Genomic DNA, 24582 nt, shown 5'->3' on the forward strand with positions numbered 1-24582 from the left:
CTTTACACATTGTAACAAAGTGGGAATTTTCTGTAACTTTTTAACGAATGATGTGCATGAAAGTGACTTACTTGACGGGAAACTCTTGGGGTTGGCCCACTGAAGTGGTTTCTCCAAGAGACTGCTTAAAAGCTGGGGCACAGCACAGCCAAAAAATAACCAAGGATATATTCTTCTGCACAGATCAAACCAAAAGATCATATCTGAAACATACTCTTCATTCTAGCATCAACATCACTGGTGTTAAAGTTGCACATTTGTTGCTGAGTGTGATGTTAGCACGGGTGTGTTGGCCCACATGACGCAGCGAAATAATTGCATGCACTGTGGAACGAGGTTTCCTAAACTTGTCGCTATTACGTCAATGAGATTTTGTACTTGTACAACCTCCTCTATAACAAAGCTTTTGTTTGGTAGAAATCATATATACTATAAAGAAGGAGGCAGACAATACTGGAGGGTAGATGCTTGTAGGACAAAAACAAGTCTCAGCTGCAACTGATATTTTTATTATGTCAAAGTCTTCTGAACAGTCTGAAGTATATTAGAATGCCACTATTTTTTCCCCCATCTCCTGTATTTTATAGCAGTGCTAAGAGCAGTGGAACCCTTTAATATCTACACATTGAGCTCTCCATTGATTTTCAGAAATCACGTCCTTTTACAAGTAATGACTTGACATGCAGAGCCTGGATTACAGTCAAATAATTTATTTTTGCCCACTTGTCTCTAAAAGTTAACGGTTAAACAAAAACTAGGAAACATTCCACACATCTCATTTCATTTGCAAGCTTTTACTAAGACAATAGTCTTTTCGGTACCATGAGTATTATCTCTCCCCCCAATAAACAGAATGATCAGCAATATTTTAGTTACACTGTCGATAGAAGTAGAAGTAGTAATCCGTAAAAAATATCCCAGCATAATTTGGATCTGTTGAACAGTCTGCAAGATCCTGCAGGAGAAAAATAAAGGAGATTAATGTAGAAACTAATCACAGCTAAAATGTCATTTGTCTTTTGGTCTATTTCCCATTTGAAAAAGGCTTACCGGTGCAGCTACTCGGAAATGGTATGCGCTGTCATACCACCAAGTTACAGGGAGAATCCAAATATGCTGACATCCCTAGATAATGAATTATAGAAAGAGAAATTTGATAACCTCATTTTACATTCAGTTGGAGAGAAGGATAGGCTGTGAAAGCATTTCACTGCCAAATGCAGTATGAGTCATTGCGATAACAAGACTTGATAGCTACAGTGAGAGAAGTCAGCACACTTAAAGACAAAAGGAAAGTGCTGACTTCTAATGTTCTGAATGGGTTTTGTTCTGATCAGCTCAGGAATTGACAGACATCTGGCTCCCAGCATTCCAGGCTGGCTGTGAATCACGAAGCTCCCTCTTGACTCCTTTAGGAAACTAAAAATTTTCCAGAGGTGCCAAAGTGCTCTGTAAAGTTTACAGTGCACTAGTGGTAAACGTGATTCAGCAGATTAACAAGCCGCAGCAGGACTAATACCCTGGGTGTGCACAGGCTTCTATGTATTCCAAGGCATAAAGCAGCATATACACTCCAGGACTGTTGCAAGAAGATGTCCGCATGCAAGATTTGGTTGTGTGTGTGTGATATAACACTCTACCACATACAAATGCAAGTAATGTATTTTGGCTCTGACACTTTTCCCTGAGATTGTATAGGGATGATTCAACCCCACTATTTCCAGGAAGAACAATGTTATAATGGTTTGACTTGGCACTCACATTTCATTCAAGGACCTCACAGATATCAAAGTCCCAGCTACCCCCTCGCCCTGGGGCAATAGGTATTATGCACATTATAAATTTTAGGCAGAAATTGTTCAGAGGCCAGCTGACTGCTGGGCTACTAACCCCTGGGGAATAAATCTCTCTACGCTCAGGAAAATAAGCTTGAAAACAAATACTTTCAATAGCAGCATTTTTATTCTGACTCATGCCAACCTTGAATAACTCACTGTTACAGCTGCTGGAAGCAGTTTCTTACCTATGGGTCAAACTAGACAGCTTTAGTCCTTTGATGTGAATTTCAAGTTGACAAATGAAGCCTGACTAGCTTTGCTGCCAGTCAGTCCCAATGACATCCCTACGTGGGCAGATATGGAGACTCTCTGGGTTTGACTCAGAGCTTCAGGGGCTGCTGGAAATACAGCTGGAGGTCAGAGCTCCCAGGATCTTCATTCGCTTGTACCTGATGATTTGCTGTAGCCACAGCAACCCTACATCTTTTTCAATGGCATTTGAAAGTCATCTTGGGCAGGTAGAGGAAGACAGGGCTCCAGCTGATCAGCACAGCAGCAAATCAGCAATTTAATAATACTTAAGAATGCAGGGTGTAAGGAGCATGTATGTTCCCCAAGCTAAAAGCAGATGTGTAATGGGCCAAACACGACTCCCAAGTGTTCATGACATGTAGGTTTGCCCTAGAATTTTATTTGCAAATTTTCTACCACCTTTATTCCCCACTCCCACCCTTTTTTTAAGCTAGCAGACGCACTTCCAGGCAAGTACAATAAAGACTAAATACCCATTCCTGTGAGGTACTGAGCTGCCTCAATTCTTATTGAAGTTAATGGTAGTTTAGGGCACCCATCTCTTTGCTGGAAGTGAGTGCCCAACACCTGGCAGGATCAGACCTCCAACTGGCTTGGGTGGATGGAAAAGTTCTGGTGTTTGGGACAACTTCTATTCCCCCCAAGACATCCCAGAGAATATATGAAAATAATTCTCACCTACACACAGCAAGCTTCTCTCTACATTGCTTTATAGGTGAAATTCTGGCCCCACTGAACTAAATGGCAGTTTTACCTTTGTTTTCAATGGAGCCAGGATTTCACCTTAAAGTCATAATTCACTAGCAGTGGAAGCAGTAGGATGGCCAGGGGCTTGGGGGTGGGGGACTTCATCACCATGTGGCCACGGTGGCGAACACCCCAGAGTCCTATCGTGTTACATCTTCCTCCATAGGTATTTACCACCAGCTCTGAAGTTTGTGAGGGTCCATGCACCCCAAGTGGTATGTAACATGCATTTTATATTTGAGTGAGTCTACAGAGGAGAAATGAAGACAGGAAAAAGCCACCCTCACAAGAGCCCAATGGGAGCCTTAAACCATCATTAAGTCAGTTTTTGCAATGTGGAGCAGCAAACTGATTCGCACTAACGGGTTAAGTTCTACTTTCATTTACACCAGTGGAAATGCAGACTAACTCTATTAGATTTGGATTTTAGTTTGGATTTCCACCATTAAACTGTGAGCAGAATTTGGCCTAATATGTTTGCCAAAATAATTTGAGGGTTTTAATCTTGTATCTGTTTTTCATTGATATTTTTCAAGCACCCACAAGTGCGGAATTGACTGAACCTAGAGATTTGTTGGCTTGCTTTTGCTGCCTTTGCATGTGCCTGGAGTTCCTGAGTGTAGGCTCTTCTGTCCCCTACCCCTAACACATCTCTGTGCTTTGATCACCCCAGGATGGCTTTCTGCTGGGGAAGGGAGTTAAGCACCCACAGCTTCACAGAATTACAACCTGAATGTCTCCATCTCCTGTACTGGGGAGGGACGTTCAGCAGATACATGAGTTATGACTAACCTTTTCAAAGTTTTATCGTCTCATCTATAACATATACTGGCACTTCCTAAAGACATCCCAAAATGCATTACTGAGGCCCACAGTCTCATGCAATTTAGGTATCAGGGTTGTCTCAGAAAGATGCATGCACGGATGTCTTTAAGAAGTGCCAAATGATTTGACAGAGGGCGAGACTAGTTACAAATTATTTCTTTGCTTAATACCTCTCAGGGCCAAGCTCATGGGGACATTGAACATGTATTCCTGGGTTTGCCTCGATTTTCATTTTAGCTTTGCAACTCAGAAAAGTGTTACCTGGGTGGTTTCTTGGAAAGCCTCTCTTTTGTTTCTGTTTCGTGACTGATAGGAACACATATTTCCAAAAGTGACTTTGCATTGAAAGACGATTAATGGCTCCGTAGTGCTTCAAGAAAAAAGAAAAAGAATCCAAGGTTCTACTCTGCTGCTTGGAACTGAAAGACAGACTGGAAAAAAACTAAAACAAATTCTTAAGGGTAGTGTCTTCATTGCAGCTGGGGGTGTGAACGGCAGGTCATGTGGACATGCCCACACTAGCTGTCCTTTAGCTAGAGGGCTACAAATAGAAGTAAGGACATGGCACAGCACAGGCTGCACAAGCCCATTTCACTCCCCGGAGTAAACACTCACATGTGCAGCCCACGCCATGGCAACCTCACTTCTATTATTAGCGAGTTAGCCAGAGTACAGCTAACGTGGGCACGTCCACACCAGCTGCCATTCACACCCCCAGCTGCAATGTAGACACGCCCTTAGTGGCCAAAATAAAGGAAATTAGGGTTTCTGTGGCTCAGAAACTCTAATCATGATCTGGACTCTTTCCTGGGAGAGTTTGCATCTGCAGTTTTGGTTCAGCCCATCTAACTGCAAAGTCAAATCCATGTCTGCATATAAACTTCTCCAACACTAAAGGATGTTCAGACGAAAGGCAATAGCATATTCCAATCTCTCCAAAACAACAATAACTACATGCTTTAGTTTATCTTCCCCAGGGCCAGAAAACCTTTGGACACCATAACAAGACAATAAACAAACCTTGACAGAAGACAAGCCCAACACACACATTAGAACAGGAACCTTCACAAAGAACCACAATCCTGCTGTGCACAAACATGCACGCAATTAAAAAGGGAACAAGCACATCCTGCGCTTTGCCCTGATTGAGGTCCCAGGTCAACATTGGCCCAGGGAGAGAATTCCAGTCAGAATCCTTCCACTGAAAAGACCCTGCCCCCCTCCTTTTCCAATAGTATCTGACCATGGTCATGCCGTTCCAATCCTGCCAGCCTGGGCAGCTGTGATAGGACTTGAGGGTCAGAAAAAAACAGACCCAGAAGAAGCTGGATGAGGCAACAGGTGACAGAAAAATGGAAGCAGCAAGGTGGCATAAAAATGTAGGGTTGTTTTTTTTCTGGGAGGAGAAAAAAGGGCTTGTACAGCTTTACTTAGACATTTGTACAACACAGCAATTGTACAAATGTATAATGCACATGCCACATACTGCGCCCTAGATAGGTTGCAATGGGGTATGTTGGCTTCGCTTGATTTTATTTAGCGGAAATAAGAACATAGTATTTGGATATAACAACACACGCAATTAAATGTGGATTGTCTGTGGATTTCTGGTTGGTTTGTTTTGTCAGTGAAAGGTCACTGAAATACATTCAGAGCAAAAGAACTGGAGAACACAGCGGGAGCATGACAATAAATTTAGCACCCTATTTTCTAAAACTATGAGCATGACACATTCATATCCATGCACGAGGGCTGCAACATTTGTACATAAAGTCACACGCTTAAACAAAAGGTTTCTTTCTACCGCTTCAGATGATGCACAGCCACTTCAGTAGGAGTCCTGTTATGGTCACGCTAATCTTACAAGCGAGAGTGTTCGTATGTGAGGTCAGCAGATTGCCTTTAAAGCGTGTTCCATTAGCTTCATAAAACTCTGCCTTGGAATTCTGAGAGATCAGAGTAATGAAATGTCATGAGGCAGAACTAAGCATTCCCAATTCAACAACCATTTTGAGTGGGATCAGCCTCCACTGGAGGAGAAGAGGAGCAGAAGAACCGGTTACTTCTGAGAGAACAGAATGGAACTCGACCTATGTTCAAGACGAGAAGCCTTTGCTGACTAAGAGCTTTGCTGTTGGTTAGCTCTGCCCCATGGCATAGGTAAGGACAGGAACTATTTTCTAGTCTCTTAATTAACATTTCCTTTATTAAGAAAAATCACAATAAATGAAGGCCCCAATCCTTCAAATGCTTATGGGCAGTGAGTAAAGTTACATATGGGCTTATCTATAGAATTTGGGCCTAAGACGATCACATTTTAACGTCTGTCTCAGTGGGTGAAATGCATCCTTGTGCAGAGTGCTGGCACTAGCCTGATGCAATATATCCCACTGCAGAGCTATTTCAAAGACTTAAGTTATGCCTAGACATAGTCCTGGCCCTCTGCACAGGAATGAGTTTCATCTGGGGTCCAGAAAAATGCGGCAGAAGCAATTTCATTCTAAAGCCCAGAGCACATTTTTCCTATAAACACTTGCATTGATTGTACTTACTTGATTTCCAATGAGAGTATTACATTGATGGGCGTGTATTTGTTAACAGGAATAACATAGTTGTAATTTCCAGACCTAAATGTTGGCAACAATAAAGGGACAACATTAACACCAAAGAGTTCATTAAGTTTGTCTGCATGAGTATGAAAATTATATCTGGATTAAGAAAAAACATTTAATAGATTATGCTGTAAAAAGTCTCTTTTAAACAATAATATTTGCAATTAACTTTGAAAAATGGAATGGATATTTATCAAAACACATGAGAGGACAGGCAGGCACCAATGCCACCTTAATGGCATTCATACCTCATCACACTAATAAAATGTAACAAAATATTTCACCCACCTGCACTGTCGACCTTTACTACAATAGCGACGGTCAATTTTTTGCTGCGTTTCCAAAATCTGCATGGAACTGATTGTTGTATCAATCCCTAAAAACATTAGGAACAATTTTTTTCTGGATTACTTCAGGAGTTTGGGGTAAGACAGTAATAACATTGCAGTTAACGCCGTAGTTCCCAGCCCCTTATTATCCATGGTAGAAGTTGCTGCAGGTCTAGTCACCAGCAATAGAAACCTTCAGCTGATGAGCTTTATCCTCATTCCGCAGTTAAAGGGGAGATTGAAAGTAAAAGTCACATGTCAGAATTCCATGGGCAACATATTGGGCACCTCATATTAAAACATTTTCCTAGAACAGAGCATCTAAGGTAGAGTTGCTGAGTGTATTTGCATATTTAGTTTCCTTAACAGGAGCTGCTCTTGCACAGATACACCTGAGAGACACCAGCCCTTAATTTGAAAATCATTGCCTTTTCCTAGATAAACGATTCAGAATGGAATGGAATTACTTTTCTAAGAATCCCTTGAATTACTTTTCGAAGAATTCGCACCTGCAGAAAATGTTTCATTCTGTAAAAGTATTTGATTTTATATTAACCTATTTGATACAACATGGGTACATATGCACTTACATACCAATTAAACTGTGGTTCAAGAAACAGATCAGCTAAAATCTAGAATTAGGACAAACCAGAACACCAGATCAACCCCCTCTCCACCTCTAGCTCCTGAGATTTTGGGAAATTCAGATCTCAGCTTTGTCTCTCTTCCTTCTCTTTAGGATGTGTTGAACTCGAACACCAGGTCAAACCCACCTCCCCAGACTTTATGGAAGTTTGAACTTGGTTCAGATTCTGTATCTGAATTTCATATTTTAGGGGTGACAGGACTAACGTAAACACTGGGAAGTGTTATGTGCTTCCAAGAACTCTCTTAAAACAATGGACAAGTCAAGTCCAAATTTTTAGTTGAGTGGGGTTCCTAGAAAATACTTGGGAACAGGGAGTATACACATTACCCACGCTCAGAGCCATCCTTTTGAAGCTGTGCCTTGAAGAAAAACCTGTGGTCTGTCTGATTACCTATTCATGATCTCTTCAAAAGCCCCAGCTGGATAAAGGAGGCACTCACCAACTCATAGGAGAGCTAAGTCCTGAGTGAAAGCTTTTACGAACTCGTGAGCACAGGAAAAACTCCAGGTGTGTGTGTGTGGGGGGGGGTTGAATGACTAACTGCCGCCCACAGCCCTTGTTGGAGTAGTGCAGGGGTTCTCAAACTAGGGTGTCGGGACTCTCAGGGGGTCGCAAGGTTATTACATGGGGGGGTCACGAGCTGTCAGCCCCCATCCCAGACCCTGCTTTGCCTCTAGCATTTATAATGGTGTTAAATATATATAAAAGTGTTTTTAATTTATAAGGCGGGGGATTGCACTCAGAGGGTTGCTATGTGAAAGGGGCCACCAGTACAAAAGTTTGAGAACTACTGGAATAGGGGGTGATCTCTGGTAAGCTTATTAGCATGTGTGTAACTTCTTTTACTGTTTTTAATATATTTTCTCAGTAATGCTTTTACCGTAAGAATAAAGCACTTGCTTAGAGAGCTGTGGGTAACTAATAACTGTGGCAATTAAACTATTTACTGTCTCTCAGGAGAACAAGAAAGCAGGCTGGCTTAGGCAGCCTGACTATGCTGGGGAGGTTACAGTATAGGTAGGGAACTGTGCAGCCTGGAAATACCCTGATCAGGAGGTAAAGACACGCAGGCTTCCACTCAAGAGAGGTGAAGTCTGAGAATCCTGGAGCCTAGAGTGGGTGCCCTTGCAGGGCCCTGGAGAGGGGAACCCAGGTGCAGTTGCTCTTAACTGTGACAGTAATGACTACAGGAAAGGATGAGGAAGGAAGCTGTTACCAGACTAGAAGGAAGGTCAGTGGTTAGGCCAATAGTCTGGGACTTGGGAGACATGGGCTCAATTCTCCGCTCCACCATAAGGTTCCTGTATGACATTGGGCTAGTCATTTAGTGTTGTCGTGCCTCAGCTCCCCACCTGTGAGATGGGGATAATAGTACTTCCCTACCTCACAGGGGTGTCATGAGGATTAAAGATCGTGAGGTGCTCAGCTACTATGGCAATAGATGGCATAAATAACTTAGATAGATTGACCATATTTGTCCCTTAAAGATCTAGTACATTAGTAACCTTCCCTTCATGACATCACTACTTTATTATGATTTGTATTACAGCATGCTGGAAGCCCCAACCAAGATCAAGGCCTCATTGTGTTAGGCATGGTACATACACATCAGAGACTGTCTGTACCCCAAAGAACTTGCTACTAAACAGCCAAGCCATAGGATGGGAGGGTAACAGACTCAGAGGTGCGGGATTTGCCAGAGTCACACAGCTAGTCTAGGGCAGACCAGGAAATAGAACCCAGGTCTCCTGACTTGAATGCCCGTGCCCCCTCCAGTGGATCACATGGACTCTTATTTAAACAAGCTGCTGCTAGAAACGAAACACCATCTAACAAACATAAGCGCTGATGCTCTTCATGCTTCGGCAATGCCAGAGTGCACTCTCATATTATCTGCAACCATGAGATGCAAACACAGTGATTCGTTTGTCCAGAACGGATCTGATAGTGTTGTGCAACCTATAATGGGGGAAGTCTTCAGTTAAATTAAGAGCCTTGTCTGCACCAGGAAGTTTTGCAAAAATTCCCACTGTTTCTAACACAAGTTAGTCTCCACCAGTGTTGTAAACCCGACAGCAGTTGTGCCACCAAACGGCAGACAACCCTGCTCACCTACACTTCAGCATGTGTTTAACTTTAAGCACGAGTGGTCCCTTTGCTGCTATTGAGCCTATTCAGTGGCTTAAGTTCTTTGCTGGATCGGGCCCAGAGTCCTCAGCATCATGCAGGATATAGCTTCTGTTGAGAGCTGTCATTTACCTTGGCCGGGGGGAGGGGAAAACTGTATATAACACACCTTCCATTAATTTGACTTGAAGTCAAGTCCTTTGGCTCAATAAGTATACTGAGAAAATAAGTGCAAGAGAAGTTCAGCTGAGATGAGTTCAACATATGCAGTCCTACCTTTATGCAGATCATCCCCAGGTCTAAGACAAATAAATCCTTAAAGGGGGTTGCAGGCAGATCTGTAAAAGTCTAAAGAACACTTCTATGCAATTTATTCCACAAGAAAATTATAGTGGACCACAGGTATTTAACAGATTCCAGAACTCCAATTTCCTATAACCACCAGTTATAAAGCAATTTCCCCAAACCAGGCCATCAGGAAGTTAAACAAAAGTAGTCAAAAGTTTTATAAATTATGTATTTAAAGTATTTCTTTTAAAAGGAGGACTTACAGTCAATTCCAAGATCAAATTTTTCCATCAATCTCCTCTCTTGTAGTGCTTTAATTTTGTCTCCTGTGGAAGGGGACAATATTATTGATCTCCCTGTACAAACTATTCTAATGTTAAAAATGGACAGAAAAACATCAACACAAGACAGATAGCAAAATGTTCTACCCCAAATGACAGACCACCAAGGCACATGTACCATGAATGATGGACTCATTTAAAACGCAAACCAGCTTCATTCAGACCAAGGTGCATACAAAGGAAAGGGAACTGTGGACAACAGAATCAAATGAGCTTTTGAAATGCTACGGTATATAAGAAGAAAAAAAATAAACAACCAAACAGAAAGGATTTTCCCCAGGAAGCATGCAATATATTGGCTGCTGTACAAGGGAAAGAAAGAGATATTAATTCACTTCCCAACACAGTGCACCTGCATACATCTGACTGTAAAGATGTCATTAGCAAGGATGCCCTCCCGGCTAGTATGGCAATGGCTAAATGGATACCTGGCTACATAAAAATAGGCCAGGGGAATATCCAAGGCCTCTGAACATAAGGGATAGGACAACAAGGACTGACCTAAAATGTAGTACGTCAGGGACAGAGGGATGAGGGCAAGTCTACACTACAAAATTAAGTCAAGCTAACTTACGTAAACATATAGCCACCACAGTAATTGCATTGGTTTTACACGTCCACAGCACACTCCTTGTGTCGGTGGTGCGCGTCTTCATCTGGAGCGCTAGCACCAATTTAAAGGCCAGTGTGGGCCAATGTGGGATGGTTTCTGAAAGGCAGCAACAGTCGATGGAAGCAACACAGTGTCTATACTGATACTGCGTCGACCTAACTACATCGACTTAAGTGCTATGTCTCTTGCAGAGGTGGAGTTATTAAATCCTGTAGTGGGCAAGTTACGTCAATGGGAGCTACATTTTAGTGTAGACGCTTACAGAGTTAGGTCGATGTACGCTGACCTAACTCTGTAGTGTGGATCAGGCCTGAGACTTCAGTCTAGAGAAACTGATGGAGAAATCTAGAAATGTGATCATTGTACTTACTGATCTCTGTTCTGTAAGTTCAAGGATTTGACTATCAGCACCAGACTAAGGAATTCTAGGTATGTTTTGTGAACTGTTTATGTCTCTATTTTCTAATAAGGACACTTGAAATGTACAGGGGTTACAGTATAATCACTACACTGTCTGTGCCTTAGACTAAAAGCATGGCAGTGGGGTTTTGTATCTTTTCCGCAGAGGCTGAGGGATCCTTTGCCTGTCTTCAGGATGGACAATCTGTCCACTGAGGTGCAGTTGACACGTTGGCTGTGGCAAACCCACAGCACAGGACAAGTTTAAAGGGCTAAGTTTAAGGACTCAAGATGACAGAAATGAAATGCAAGAAAAAAAACTTGAATTTCAAGAGGTGTTTTGTTCTGAATAATTCACATGTTGCCAGTTTTGTCTCCCACCACAATCACCTTATTCCTATTTGCTCATTCATTCTTTTAAATTTACAAACTCTCTGTAGTGTCTCCTCCCGCCCCCCCTTCCTGTTCTTTCCTCTCTGATGTTCTTCGCAGTGGAAAATCTTGATCAAAATTTTAGATAATGCATTGCAAACTTCTCTGGCAGCATGTGTGCTCATTAAGAGTCCTTCTGAAAGTGGTCCTCAGTCCTCTGCTGGAGCTGACAGACTGATCACTGAAAAGCAGACATTCTCCCTGTAGTCTTGCTACTTCTACTTTAGAGTGCTCTGCTGGAAAATTCAGTACACAGGCTGGAACACTGGAGCAGTTCCACCATGGATTCTTTAGATGGAAGATGATGGAAGCGTTAGGCTTTTCAGTTAACAAGCTCTGAATGACGCATAGAATTAGGGCAAAGGTAAATTTATTTAACTTAGATTTCACTGTTTTGAGGAGGGCAGTGCATGGGGTTGGGTATCCAGGTCTTCCAGATTTCCTCTGATCCACCCAAGTTATATACAGACCTAAGAAAGGGCTCCACGGAGCTCAAAAACTTGTCTCTGTCACCAACAGAAATTGGTCCAATAAAAAAATATTACCTCATCCATCCAAATTACTGCTTTATCCTGTCCGTTGGTGGGATCAAAATGAAATGCAGGAAAAAGAATTCTAGGTAAAGTCCTTTTTGTTTGGAGGCACAGAACATCATTCCAGAGGATCAGAAATTACCAAGAAGAAGTGCAGTGGTATTCATTGAAATGTCCAAAGCATTCAACACGTTTCTATGAAAGGAGGACACTGAATATGATCATAACCTCATGTTATGTTGATCTAATGAGTGCACACTGTTATGAATCCATAAATGACAACATTTGAAGGAAACTAATAGGGACACGTACAGTTAAAAATTGTAATGAGCCTTTAGCCCTCATTGAGCTCTATGAGGAGCAATGATTTGGGGGGGAAGCACACGGAGGAAATGACAAAATTTTGCTAAAAAATAAGGACAGTCCCTCCTCCTCAGGGACAGTTAGCATGAATAGATATGCCATAGTGGCTGCTAGGCTGGAAACAAAGAACTATAGCCCTATTTGAGGAAATAATGTGTGGGGAAATGGACCATGTTCAACTAGAGTGAGGCAAATGCTACAAAATGTAATCTGTGAATATCTGCTGACATTTTTTAAAGAATTGCTTTGGCCTTGCTTGGACGTGGTTTTATTTCTGCTGTCCTTGAATATTCAAGCAATTGAGTCTCACTAGCACAACTGTTCATTTTACGCAAATCTGAAACATACTTAGATAGGATCTGCACTGAAAGCACTTGTGCACCCAGGAGTGTATGCACTGCTGTTGGCACCCACAAAGTGTGCGTGTGCCTGGAGATCAGGGAAAGGCCCCACTGAAATGCACTCTGGATTTTGCATTCGGTTCCACTGTATTTGCAAACAGCTGTAACCTTCAGTGACTACGTTCTTAGATTGGTGAATTGATTCCTTAAAATACACGTTTGTCCTGATTATTTCCCTGTGTTTAGTTTTCAGCTTTTTGGTCTGTTCAACCTCTTCCTTCTCATTTGTTTTGGATACAGCTACATTAAGCTGCTTGTTGATTTTCTCTGCAATTGGATTGATTATTGACATTACCACCATCCGTCTGGGAGATCTGTTCAGCCTCATTAAGTTTGCTGTAGATTTGCTATATTTCAGTAGCTTGTGTGCTGAGCAGATTTTCACTCTTGGATCCATACTTCATGCTATTTAGAGCATGAGATTCCAACAGTAGGTATTGTTCTGTGCATCTTTTTTTCCTGCTATAGGAATGCACTCTCATCATCTAATATAAAAGATACCCAGATGGGGATGACAGCTTTTTCTTTTTCATGAAGTTCTCTCACTTTTAAATTAGATTAGTGTATTTTTAATTAAGGAAATCTTGATACTCATTCAAGCTTCAGAGTAATACAAGTCATTCAGGGCTGTCCTTTTTAATGTATTGTGTTGAGCTATGACTTTTACGGGGCTTAGTTCAGCTGGAATCATAAGAACCACTACTTATTTACTAACAGCAATAATTTGAAAATAGGGCTGTCAAATGATTTTAAAAAATTAATCACAATGATTGAAAAGATTGCAATTAATCAGTTTTAATTGCACTGTTAAACAATAATAGAATACCCGTTTATTTAAATATTTTTGGATTTTTTTACATTTTCAAATATACTGAGTTCAGTTACAACACAGAACAAAGAGTACAGCGCTCACTTAAAAAATGTAATTTTTTATTAAACAAAAGAAATTAGAAAAACAAAAGAAATTAGATAAACAAAAGAAATAGCATTTTTCAATTCACCTCATACAAGTACTGTCGTGCAATCTCTTAATCATGAAAGAACTACTTTTTTAAAAAACACATAGCTGCACTCAAAAATAAAACAATGTAAAATTTTAGAGCCTACAAGTCCACTCAGTCCTACTTCTTGTTCAGCCAATCGCTAAGACAAAACTAGTTTGTTTACATTTATGGGAGATAATGTTTAGCATATCTGGCATGTAAACACCTTGCGATACTGGCTACAAAAGTGCCGTGCAAATGCCTATTCTGATTTTAGGTAATATTGTAAATAAGAAGCAGGCAGCATTAACTCCTGTAAATGTAAACGTTCTTGTTTGTCTTAGTAATTGGCTGAACAAGAATAGGACTGGGTGGACTTATAAGCTCTAAAGTTTTACATTGTTTTGTTTTTAAGTGCAGTTATATAACAAAAATAATCTACCTTTGTAAATTGCACTTTCACAATAAAGAGATTGCACTACAGTACTTGTATGAGGTGAATTGAAAAATACTATTTCTTTTGTTTCTTTTTTACAATGCAAATATTTGTAATTACATTATTTTTTAAGTGAGCACTGTACAGTTTATATTCTGTGTTGTAATTTAAATCAATACATTTGAAAATATAGAAAAACATCCAAAATAATAATAAATTTAAATTGGTATTCAATTATTGTTTAACAGTATGATTAAAACTGCGATTAATCACGATTAATTTTTTTAAATGAGTTAATTTGTTTTGAGTTAATCGCATGAGTTAACTGTGATTAATTGAGAGCCCTAGAAAATAATAAAGGACAGCACTTTATGATACAGATACTGGTCAAGGAGTCACCACCACTGAAATTGTATATTGAATTGCAAGATTTTCATAGCCCATCCATAAAGGTTGAACCAGGATCATGGCGAATATAGACAACTTAAATGTCCCTTTACCAGGTCTCTCTGCCAGGTGTCAAGAAGAGTCAAGGCCTGCTGCCTACCCAGGGCCTTTGCAGATCTGGGTCTTGGACTCCAGTACTGGCTGCTCCTTTTAGATCATTACAAATACAAGACTCTCCTTACTTCAGGGCTCAGAATCTTCTTTTCTCCTGACTGAATTCCCTTGTGAAGTACTGTAAAGATCTTGGATGGGTCTCTCAGGGCCAGTGTGATATGCAGCACTATCCCTGCCTTGACATTGTGAAAGTCATGCCATTTGACTCAGGCCATGGGGACTACACCCCTGTAGTCATTGCAAGTATTCATGCCCTGGCAGCCTGACTGGTTAGTGGCCAATCCTCAGGTCAACGAAAGGGGAAGAAAGGAGAATGAATGTTGGGATTAAGAGTACCAACATTCATTTTTAAGTGTTGATTATTTTAAGGTCTGGAAGTAAAGAGAAAATCAAGTCTCGAGCCTTTTCCAGGTTGGGGCCCCATTTAATGTTACAGCGCCATCAGTTACCAAATGCCGCTTTCTGCTACTACCTATGCTACCATATATATAGTAGAGAGAATATGAAGAAACGTATTTTAGTAATAAGTATTATTTTATTCTACAGTGCAGTGTCTCAGAATGCCATCTCTTAGATCACAGTGCTTGGAAAACCCGTACCTGAAGAGAAAGCTCTTTGTTTTTATTACTTTACATTTCACTTTTGTGGCAGTGAAATTACTATGCATGCCCTGAAAAAATATCACATTGGAACTATACCAGGTTGATCAGTTTTTAACACGAGTTACTTCTCCCTCCACCACATCCAGTCAATTCATTGTCAAAAGTATCTGATGGTTTATTAAAGGATTTAGCTGCCCTCAGCTTCACCTTGGGTCATTAACTAAGTATAACTGGCTAGTAAGAAGTGCTCCCAGCTTGATGTTATAGACTAATGCCTCAAGATGTAGATAGGTGACCACTGGGATTTTCAAATGACCTAACCACATTTGAAAATTCCACTAGGTGCCTATCTGCATCTTTAGGTGCCAAAATACCTTTAGAAATTTGATCCTAAGTGCTTATTCTCAATAGAACTTTTACCCACCACAGAATACCCTGGTGGATAGGGCATTCACCTGGGATATGGAGTACCTAGGTTCAAGCCCCTGTTCTATTTGATTCAGAGTAGGGACTTGAATCTGCTTCTCCTGCATCCCAGACGAGTGCAACTGGGTTATGGCTATTCTGAGGTGCGTGTGTGTCCTTGTTTTTTTATGAAAACTTTCAAAAGGTCTCAGTTTTGTCCTGAGGCACAACGGGAAACTGGTTTTGAAATCTCAAAAAATTTTCCAGGAAGAAAAAAATCATTTCCTGCTGAGCTCTAATAATACAGTAACTCCTCGCTTAATGTTGTAGTTCTGTTCCTGAAAAATGCTACTTTAAGCGAAACGATGTTAAGCAAATCCAATTTCCCCATAAGAATTAATGTAAATAGTGAGGGTAAGGTCCAGGGAAATTTTTTTCACCAGACAAAAGACTGTTTTTATATATATTACACACACACACTCACACTATAAGTTTTAAATAAACAATTTAATACTGTACACAGCAATGATTGTGAAGTTTGGTTGAGGTGAAGTCAGAGGGTGGGATATTTCCCAGGGAATGCCTTACTGCTAAATGATGAACTAGCACTCGGCTGAGCACTCAAGGGTTAACACATTGTTGTTAATGTAGCCTCACACTCTACAAGGCAGCACAAACGGAGGGAGGGGAGACAGCATGGCAGAGAGAGACAGAGACACACACCCTGTGTGAGAGAGAGATGCTCATTGCCCCTTTAAATATGTTGACCCCACTGTAAGTACATTGCCCTTTTAAGTAGATTAGCAAATTGAGACAGCAGCTGCTGCCAGCAACCTCCCTCAGTTCTGAGCCCTGTAGCGTTTCCCCCCCCCTCCCCGTGGAGATAAGGTACAGGAGATGGGGGTACAGGAATGGGAGAGAAAGGGGATACCTTGATATTAGCACCCCTTTCCTCCCCCTCCCCCGCACAGCAAGCAGGAGGCTCCGGAGAGCAGCTCCAAGGCAGAGAGCAGGAGCAGCACATGGCGGTGCGGGGAGGGACAGCTGAACTGCCTGCAATTGATAGGCTGCTGGGTAGCTGCCACACAGGGAACTTAGGGAACCTGATGGGGGGCTGTGGGTCCACCCTGGTTCCAAGCCCCCACCAGCTAGCTCCAACCGGCTGCTCTTTCTGCAAGCAGTGGACAAAGCAGGCGGCTGCCAAATAAGGGAGCATTGCACAACTTTAAACAAGCATGTTCTCTAATTGATCAGCAACATAACAACAAAACAACGTTAACTGGGACGACTTTAAGTGAGAAGGAGTTACTGTAATAGGAATTCATGTTTCAACTTACTCTCCTCTGTCATCATGGTCTGGTATCTTGGAATTTTTCTTTGTATTTGATGAACTGAACAGCAATAGGTCTTGTCACAAGGCAAGATGTCACAGAAATTCACTTCGGGGACTGTAATGCTGGATGTCATGGTTGGAGAAGCTGTGCTGTCACTGAGTGCTACAAAGAACAACCAACTCCTCAATAGTGCTGTTTGTCTCTTGACTTTTTGCAGCAGCACAGAAACTGAAGTCATATCATACAGAACAACAACAGATACAGTACCTGCCACGGTGGTGTAGGGATGCTGCGTAATGGAACTTGTAGCATTGCTGGTGAAGGAGAAGAAAAACAATTAATTAGTTACAAAACATCTACAGAAATTGTTTATTGAAACAGAAGTCATAATAGTTTAACTACTTGCCTGTGAATGGGACTTTGACTAATGTCTTGCTCTTCTATGCTAAGTATGTAAAGGGTGGATATTGTCAAGGCACTGTAAAAAGATAATTAGTCAGTAGATTCATACCCATCATCTGATGCACACACCGTATTAATAGGATCTCAACAGCAAGCTCACTTCTTCCAAAGCCCATTGACATTAATAGAAAGATTCTCATTGACCCAATTTAGGATCAGGCCTTTAGCTGGCATAAGGGACCCAGCAGTTTTTGATGTGTTCCTTTCTGAGTGTGGGTTGAAGTATTGCATTGTGGGAAGAGAGCTCCTCTGAGGTAACAGCAACAGTACAGTTGTAAATACAGCAGAAAATATGTTCAACGTCCCCTTATCAAAAGTACTATAGCATTAGCTGAGGACACTGCAGTAATAATATTCTTGTCCCTTTTCTAGGTGTGTACGACCAGAATATTTCTAGAATAAAAAAAAACAGAACAGGCAACCCTTATATGAGGGACAAATGTTTTGACTTTGCCTCATTTAGAGGCACATTATTATCAAGTTAATAAATTGAGCATATTCCATGCACTGAATATTAGTAGTGAAGAGAAAACACTACGCTCATTTTTTGCAACTGTTACTGCAAGGAGCTCCACATTCTAATTTAAAATGTTTCTTTCGAGCCAATGTTTATGGACAACCAGAATCTGATTTCTGAAGGGATAAGAGGTGGGGGCAAGAGAAGAAACAAAATGTGTGGATAATATATTTCTTACCATAGTGCCATAACAGCTACCAAAGCTATTACCGTGATCTGGAAAATCCTGTTGGGCCATGACTGTTTTCTCTCAGAAAAACAAACCTAGAAAAAAAAAAAACATTCAGCTGACATGAAATACCCAGTAATATGTAGCTGACGAATTGTCAGTTGGTAAATAACTAATAAAGCTAATTTTCCCTAAAATGGGGTCCCACGTCTCCTGATGGATTGGTGGCAGGAATATCACAGAAGTCACTAGTTCAGGAAAATGGAAAGATGAGGACAGGAAAAGAATGCTGTCCCCAAAATGGATTAGCATTGGTAATAATCACAGAAAATGCTGCTTTCTTCGGCTGCTATCTTCACCCCTGGAGGAAACGCCCCTTTGTTTAAACCAAAGAAATTAATTGGTGGCAACCACATCTACGAGAGGAGGAACCTCCAGTATGTGCCCAGGAAGAGGCTTAACTGAATCTAATATAAATACAAAAAGAAAGTACATTTGGGCAAGAGGAAAAATGGTCTCAGAATATGGAGAGACTGAGGATCATCATTACTGGATACAGAGCGCTTTGTCCCATCACCTATGAGCGCACATTGACACCAACAATAGCGATGGGTGATATGAAATGGCAGGACTAACGATATCAGACTGAGAAGAATATGACAAAATAGTTCAGCACATGCCCTTTAACCCTTTCTTTTCTGTATCAGAATACAGTGAACATTGCTGTGACAGAGGGAGTCCCCATGGCCATAGATGAGACTTCCTGTTGCACACTTTGCATGTTTTAACTTCTAACTGTTCTAACTTTTTCACCACAATAGCTTTGGAATCTGAAGGAGGAAACACTGTACAATACAGGGCGTGCAACCGCTGAGCCATAGAGAGATGGTAAGTAGGCATCACATAAACAAAAATGATAGACTAAGGCTCAAATATATTGGCAGTGTGACAAAGTTCCTCCTCTGCCTTGGTGGGTCCTGCGCTTATTGGCGGATTTGCTTGCTTCAGAGATTCACGGCAGCCCTCAGTTTGGTCACTTTTGCTAGTGGCTCAAACCTGCCCGTTCACTCAGCTGTCCTCATCACTGGCCAGCATGGGAAAAAGGAAGAACAATAATCCCCGCAGTCTCTGCTGATCCACCATGTGGGTCGGGGAACAGCCCAGAGACCTTCCCCTCTGGTGGAACCCACAGTCCAGGTCAACTCCTCCTGTGTCTGATCAGGAGTTGGGAGGTTTGGGGGGAACCCGGGCCCAGCCTCTACTCCGGGTTCCAGCCCAGGGCCCTGTGGAATGCAGAGGTCTGGAGTGCCTCCTGGAACAGCTGTGTGACAGCTACAACTCCCATGGCCTCCTTCCAACACCTTCTTTATCCTCACCACAGGACCTTCCTCCTGGTGTCTGATAATGCTTGTACACCTCAGTCCTCCAACAGTCCGCGTCCTCACTCTCAGTTCCTAGTGCCTCTTTCTCCCAACTCCTCGCACGCACGCCACAAACTGAAGTGAGGTCCTTTTTAAACTCAGGTGCCCTGATTAGCCAGCCTGCCCTAACTGATTCTAGCAGCTTCTTAATTGGCTCCAGGTGTCCTAATTAGCCTGCCTGCCTGAATTTGTTCCAGCAAGTTCCGTCTTGTTCCGGAACTGCCCGTTACCTTACCCAGGGAAAATGTACCTTCTTAATCTGGGACTAATATATCTGCCTTCTAACGCTCTCCTGTAGCCATCTGGCCTGACCCTGTCACCTGGGATGTATTACAAGACTTCATACATGCTTCCTTTTTATTAGAGCCAAAAATTTCAGATCCCAGGAGGAACTTCCCTCATGTCCTGCTTGCATTGGTGAACTACTCCTGATTTTTAAGGGGTACAGTTTTCCCCTCAAAATTAACAACTGTTTTGTTACGTTCATACATACATTCACTTTGATTTGTTCTCTTGCTCTTCTGAGGCACTTTGTCCTGGTTTTAAGCAATTCCTATTGCACTGAACAAACATGGTAGTGGAATTCTTTGATTGCATGTAATTCTATTTTGGAGGCATGAATACCATTTTTCATGCAATCTGAAAAAATGCATTTCAATGGGGTTTAACATATGTCAAAAAACCCCATTTCCACCAAATCTTATAGCACTTATGTCTAAGGGCAAGGCTAAACTACAAAATTAGGTCTACCTAGGTTACATTGATGTAGAACCACTGCAGTATTTGAATTGGTTTTACACGTCCACACTACACTCCTTCTGTTGGCAGTGTGAATCCTCAGCAGGAGCACTTGCACCAATTTAACTGCCAGTGTTGGACATTATGGGATGGTTTCTAAAAGGCAGCAACAGTTGATATAAGCAACACAGTGTCTACACTGACACTGCATCAACCTCACTACATCGACTTAAGCGCTACGTCTCTTGTGGAGATAGTGGGTGAGTTACATTGGTATGAGTCACATTTTAGTGTAACTGCTTACAGAGTCAGGTCAACATAAGCCGCTTTACATCATCCTAAACTCTGTAGTGTAGACCAGGCCTAAGCCTTATAAAGAACGTTCTCTGTCTCACTCACTCTTACACCCACCGTATAGTACATTTCACTCACCTTACTGTGTGGTATAGGGATTGGTTTTCTTGGTGGTAAAAGACTAGCAGCTCGACTAAATTTGCTGTAAAATACAAAAAAACTGATTACCATTCAAGTGCTTCAGCAGTAATAAATGGGAAAGGGATGTTTTCTGAGTAGGATTTTAATGATACATGCCTTTGTGATAGCAACATTTTAAAAGAACAAAAAAAGTCAGTGGGGCCATAGCTTTGTTTTCAAGAACAAAGGGCACTCGTCAACTTGCTCAGGTACATGCTCTTAAATGCTACATTTATTTTCAAAGAAAAATTGAAAAAAGATTTAGAAATATGAAATGCTCATCAATTTCACACAAATTGTAAGTAAGATTTTCTTCATCAAAGAGGTTTTTGTGGATTTCCCTTAACTTGGAAACTGCTATTACAGGCCTATAACCGGAGTCATTCAGGCCTTATTTCATTAGGCTGCAGAGCTTCCAGAAGTGATTGCTACTGAGTTGCCGCTTTTCAAACATGGAGATTTTAAACTTTGAAAAAAGAAGTGACTTAAGAAATAGGAAAGCTTTGTATGATTGCACATGATTTGAATTAAAAAAATAATTACAAAATTCAGAAGTAAGAGTACCTGGAAAGGAACGAAACCCCACCAGACTAAATTAGTTCTAACTTTTATCACCCAAGCTGTTTTATCATCTCCAGTATCAGAATCATCAGACAATTCTCCCGAATTGATCCTGGGATACCTGAATGTGCTCTTTTCACTGACTGTTGACTTCAAACTGCTCATCCGTTTCAGCTTGGCCAGTTTTCTATTCCACACTTCCAATTCTTCTATCCTGATTTCAAGGTTGTTGGTTAGTTTACAGAGCTGCTTAACTGCACCAACATTCTCCATAAAAATTTGATCCTGAGGAGTGAAAGAAAAAAAAAGGAGAGAGCGAGAGAGACAGACAGACAGCAGACATGTACTGTATTAATCAATGAGATGTCACAACCAAGGACGTGTACAGAATTCACACATCCAAAGATGGTTTCAGCATTTAAGATACAAACACAAATTAATTCAAAATAAATGTGAGGCCTCTTGGGACCATAAAATCCTTTTGCTGGATTGCTAGCTATGTTGAGAAAGTGCTTGTGTTCGATTTGCGGTAAATTGGATATGAGCACTTGTATAAGAAAAATAGTGAATGAGCTGAAGAACTGTGCTGACCCAAGTCTAAAATTTGTCTTGAATTAACACTGTGCTGAAATTTAGGCACCAGAAGTATCATGGCAAGCATCTACATTTTGATGTATGCCATTGCAGCTTAACGCTGTCTCCAGGATTTACGTACTCACTGGCTTGTTTAGCTATGGGATGGGCTAACTAGCTCAGATGCCTATCCTGTAAACCAAACACGAACTTCCAAAGGACACACAGAGAGAGAGAGATGGGGAAGAGGGACCCTGATGCTACTACTAGGACCAGGGCTAGGAAAGTATTCAGCTATGATGGGATAAATGGCACTACATAGACCCTGTCAGAAGGCCTCCCATGACCTTCTTGTAAATTCCCAGACCTTTCAGCTGGCTCATTGCCCAACCCAGCAGTTCTAACACCCTGTTTGTTTTATCCCAGCGCAAGGAATACATCATCGTTGGTACCAAAGTTCTGTTAGGAAGGTTAGTGCAACCTTTATCTGGGTAGCACGTATTTCACCACCTGCACATTTCCATTTCTAAGCTGAAATTTTCATTGATCTATGCTAAGAGCGGGATGACTGCATGCTTTTTTGTTGCTGCGTTTGAAACTTCCCATGCTAGTGTATAACCTGAATGTTCCCATTAAGACTTGGATAAAGCAATTATTCTGCCAAAGATTGGTGAGTTGCTCCAGTATGTTCAAGCCATGCAGAAATAAGACACATATGTAGATGCATCTTTTTCATTGAAAATACCATGTACCAGAACGAGAGTAGAGATGGTAAGTCACACACTGAACAATTACTATAGCATGTTTATTGACAAGTGACTTCAAAACAGCGTCATGTGCTTGGAACCATGAAATTAATGATGTGATCACTTGTCCATATATCAGTGATATGAAGCGGCTGCTTTTCCTGTTCTCTTCAAATCATGCATGACTCTCTCCTGGGCAGCTTCGAGAAGCTGAGAAAAATGACTCACCTGGCGAAATAGAGGAATGTTTTCTTTGGAAGAAAAGGCAGATTAGCGTTTTAGTGCCTCACTGAAGATGAGGTACTGAGTCTCAAGGTCCCACAAAAAACCCCAAAGCTCTCGGTTAAATACACCTTCAAAATGTTACACTAAATTCTTAGACTCTCCCCCCATCTCCTATTAAAGTCACTGAAAGCTGTACAAATACATTTTCACATACGTTCCTATTAAGGTTTGCAGAAAGAGAATAAAAGGAGTCATGGATACCATTGGAGTAAAAGTTATTTTTATTTGAACAGATGTTGCAACCACTTCTAAAGCATTCTGTCAGCTCCAGTCTTGACTTAGGCAGAAGGAGAGACAGAAAAGGAGACAGCAGAAAGTTTGCTGGGCTGGAAATACAGGAGGGGGAAATACTATGGGTAGGGAGCAGAGAACAGACTGGGGGTTGTGGAGGAGCAGAAAGGGGACCTGGTAAGGAGATGATTTGGAATGGAAGAGAATAGTGAACATGGAACTGAGGGGCTGGAAGAGGACAGTATAGAAACATAAGAACGGCCATTCCGGGTAAGACCAAAGGTCCATCTAGTCCAGTATCCCGTTTTCCAACAGTGGCCAATGCCAGGTACCCCAGAGGGAAGGAACAGAACAGGTAATCAAGTGATCCATCCCATTGCCCATTCCCAGCTTCTGGCAAACAGAGGCTAGGAACACCATCCCTGTCCATCCTGGCTAATAGCCATTGACGGACCTATCCTCTGTGAAATTATCTAGTTGTATAGGAAGAGAAACCCTGAGAAAAAGAGGGGAAAGGAAAAGTTTTAGGGGTGCCCCTCAGATAGAAGAAGAACTCAAGGGGAGACTCAAGGGAGGTTAAGTGTGTAGTGAGGGACATAAGTAGGGTGGTGGAAAAGATGAAGGCCAGAGAGGAAATATTAGGGAGAGGAAAAAGGAGCATCCAGCCAGGTCTGTGACACAGCTGTAAAGCAGATGTTTAGGAATCCACGAAGTTAGAAAATCCAGATGAAGATGCAGCTGCCTTGCCATGAACATTGCTAAAATAGGAACATTTGGTATAGGGCAGTAGTTACACTGGTGTTGTCACTAACATTAAACAATGGCTTTTGATGAAGAGCCAACCAATCGCTCACAAGTCTTTGGCATCTTGAACTAATAGAGTAAATGCATTAACAATTCCTTTCAACAGTAAACCTAGAACTTCTCCTCCTGTTTTCATCAAGTATGAGGGCATAGCCCACAGCTTCACCAGAACACCAAACTAGTTGAAACTCCACCAGTGAAGATGGTATGTTCATCTTCTCCTTATTGCTTCCACAGAAGCAGGCAAACTAGTTCAGATCCAATCTTATTCTGCAAAATAAACTGAATACTCTTCAAGTGACAAATGGAATGGAACAGTGGAACATGTCCTAGCCTGTTACAGAGGGGAGATTATTGAGTGGTCTGAATTTGCCAGCCTGCCCTTCACACAGGACAGCTGCCCTGGCCTGAACTTCACAAACACAGTGAAGGACAGGAATGAAACTTCTTACAGCTTCCATCACCACTGTGAGGAAGGAACATAAGAACTCTAAGCCACAATTGAGAGGAATCAGAGTTTTCTGCCTCTT

The 24582-nt window shown here is 41.5% G+C and overlaps 1 protein-coding gene across 1 annotated transcript in view; it reads right to left on the reverse strand.

The window, feature by feature from the left end:
- Positions 1-868: 868 nt before the first annotated feature.
- Positions 869-24582, reverse strand: part of MYRFL (myelin regulatory factor like) — a 60326-nt gene continuing 36612 nt past the window's right edge. The window contains exons 15-26 of the mRNA XM_077839290.1: positions 21535-21698; positions 20811-20874; positions 18229-18314; positions 17478-17549; positions 17339-17385; positions 17075-17233; positions 9932-9994; positions 6563-6650; positions 6215-6289; positions 3924-4032; positions 1051-1125; positions 869-955 (exon numbers count right to left, since the gene is read on the reverse strand). Coding sequence (XP_077695416.1) covers positions 869-955; positions 1051-1125; positions 3924-4032; positions 6215-6289; positions 6563-6650; positions 9932-9994; positions 17075-17233; positions 17339-17385; positions 17478-17549; positions 18229-18314; positions 20811-20874; positions 21535-21698 — 1089 coding nt within the window. The remainder of the gene's footprint in view (positions 956-1050; positions 1126-3923; positions 4033-6214; positions 6290-6562; positions 6651-9931; positions 9995-17074; positions 17234-17338; positions 17386-17477; positions 17550-18228; positions 18315-20810; positions 20875-21534; positions 21699-24582) is intronic.

The sequence above is a fragment of the Eretmochelys imbricata genome, chromosome 1 (genome assembly GCF_965152235.1).
Source record: "Eretmochelys imbricata isolate rEreImb1 chromosome 1, rEreImb1.hap1, whole genome shotgun sequence".
Classification (NCBI taxonomy): Eukaryota; Metazoa; Chordata; order Testudines; family Cheloniidae; genus Eretmochelys; species Eretmochelys imbricata.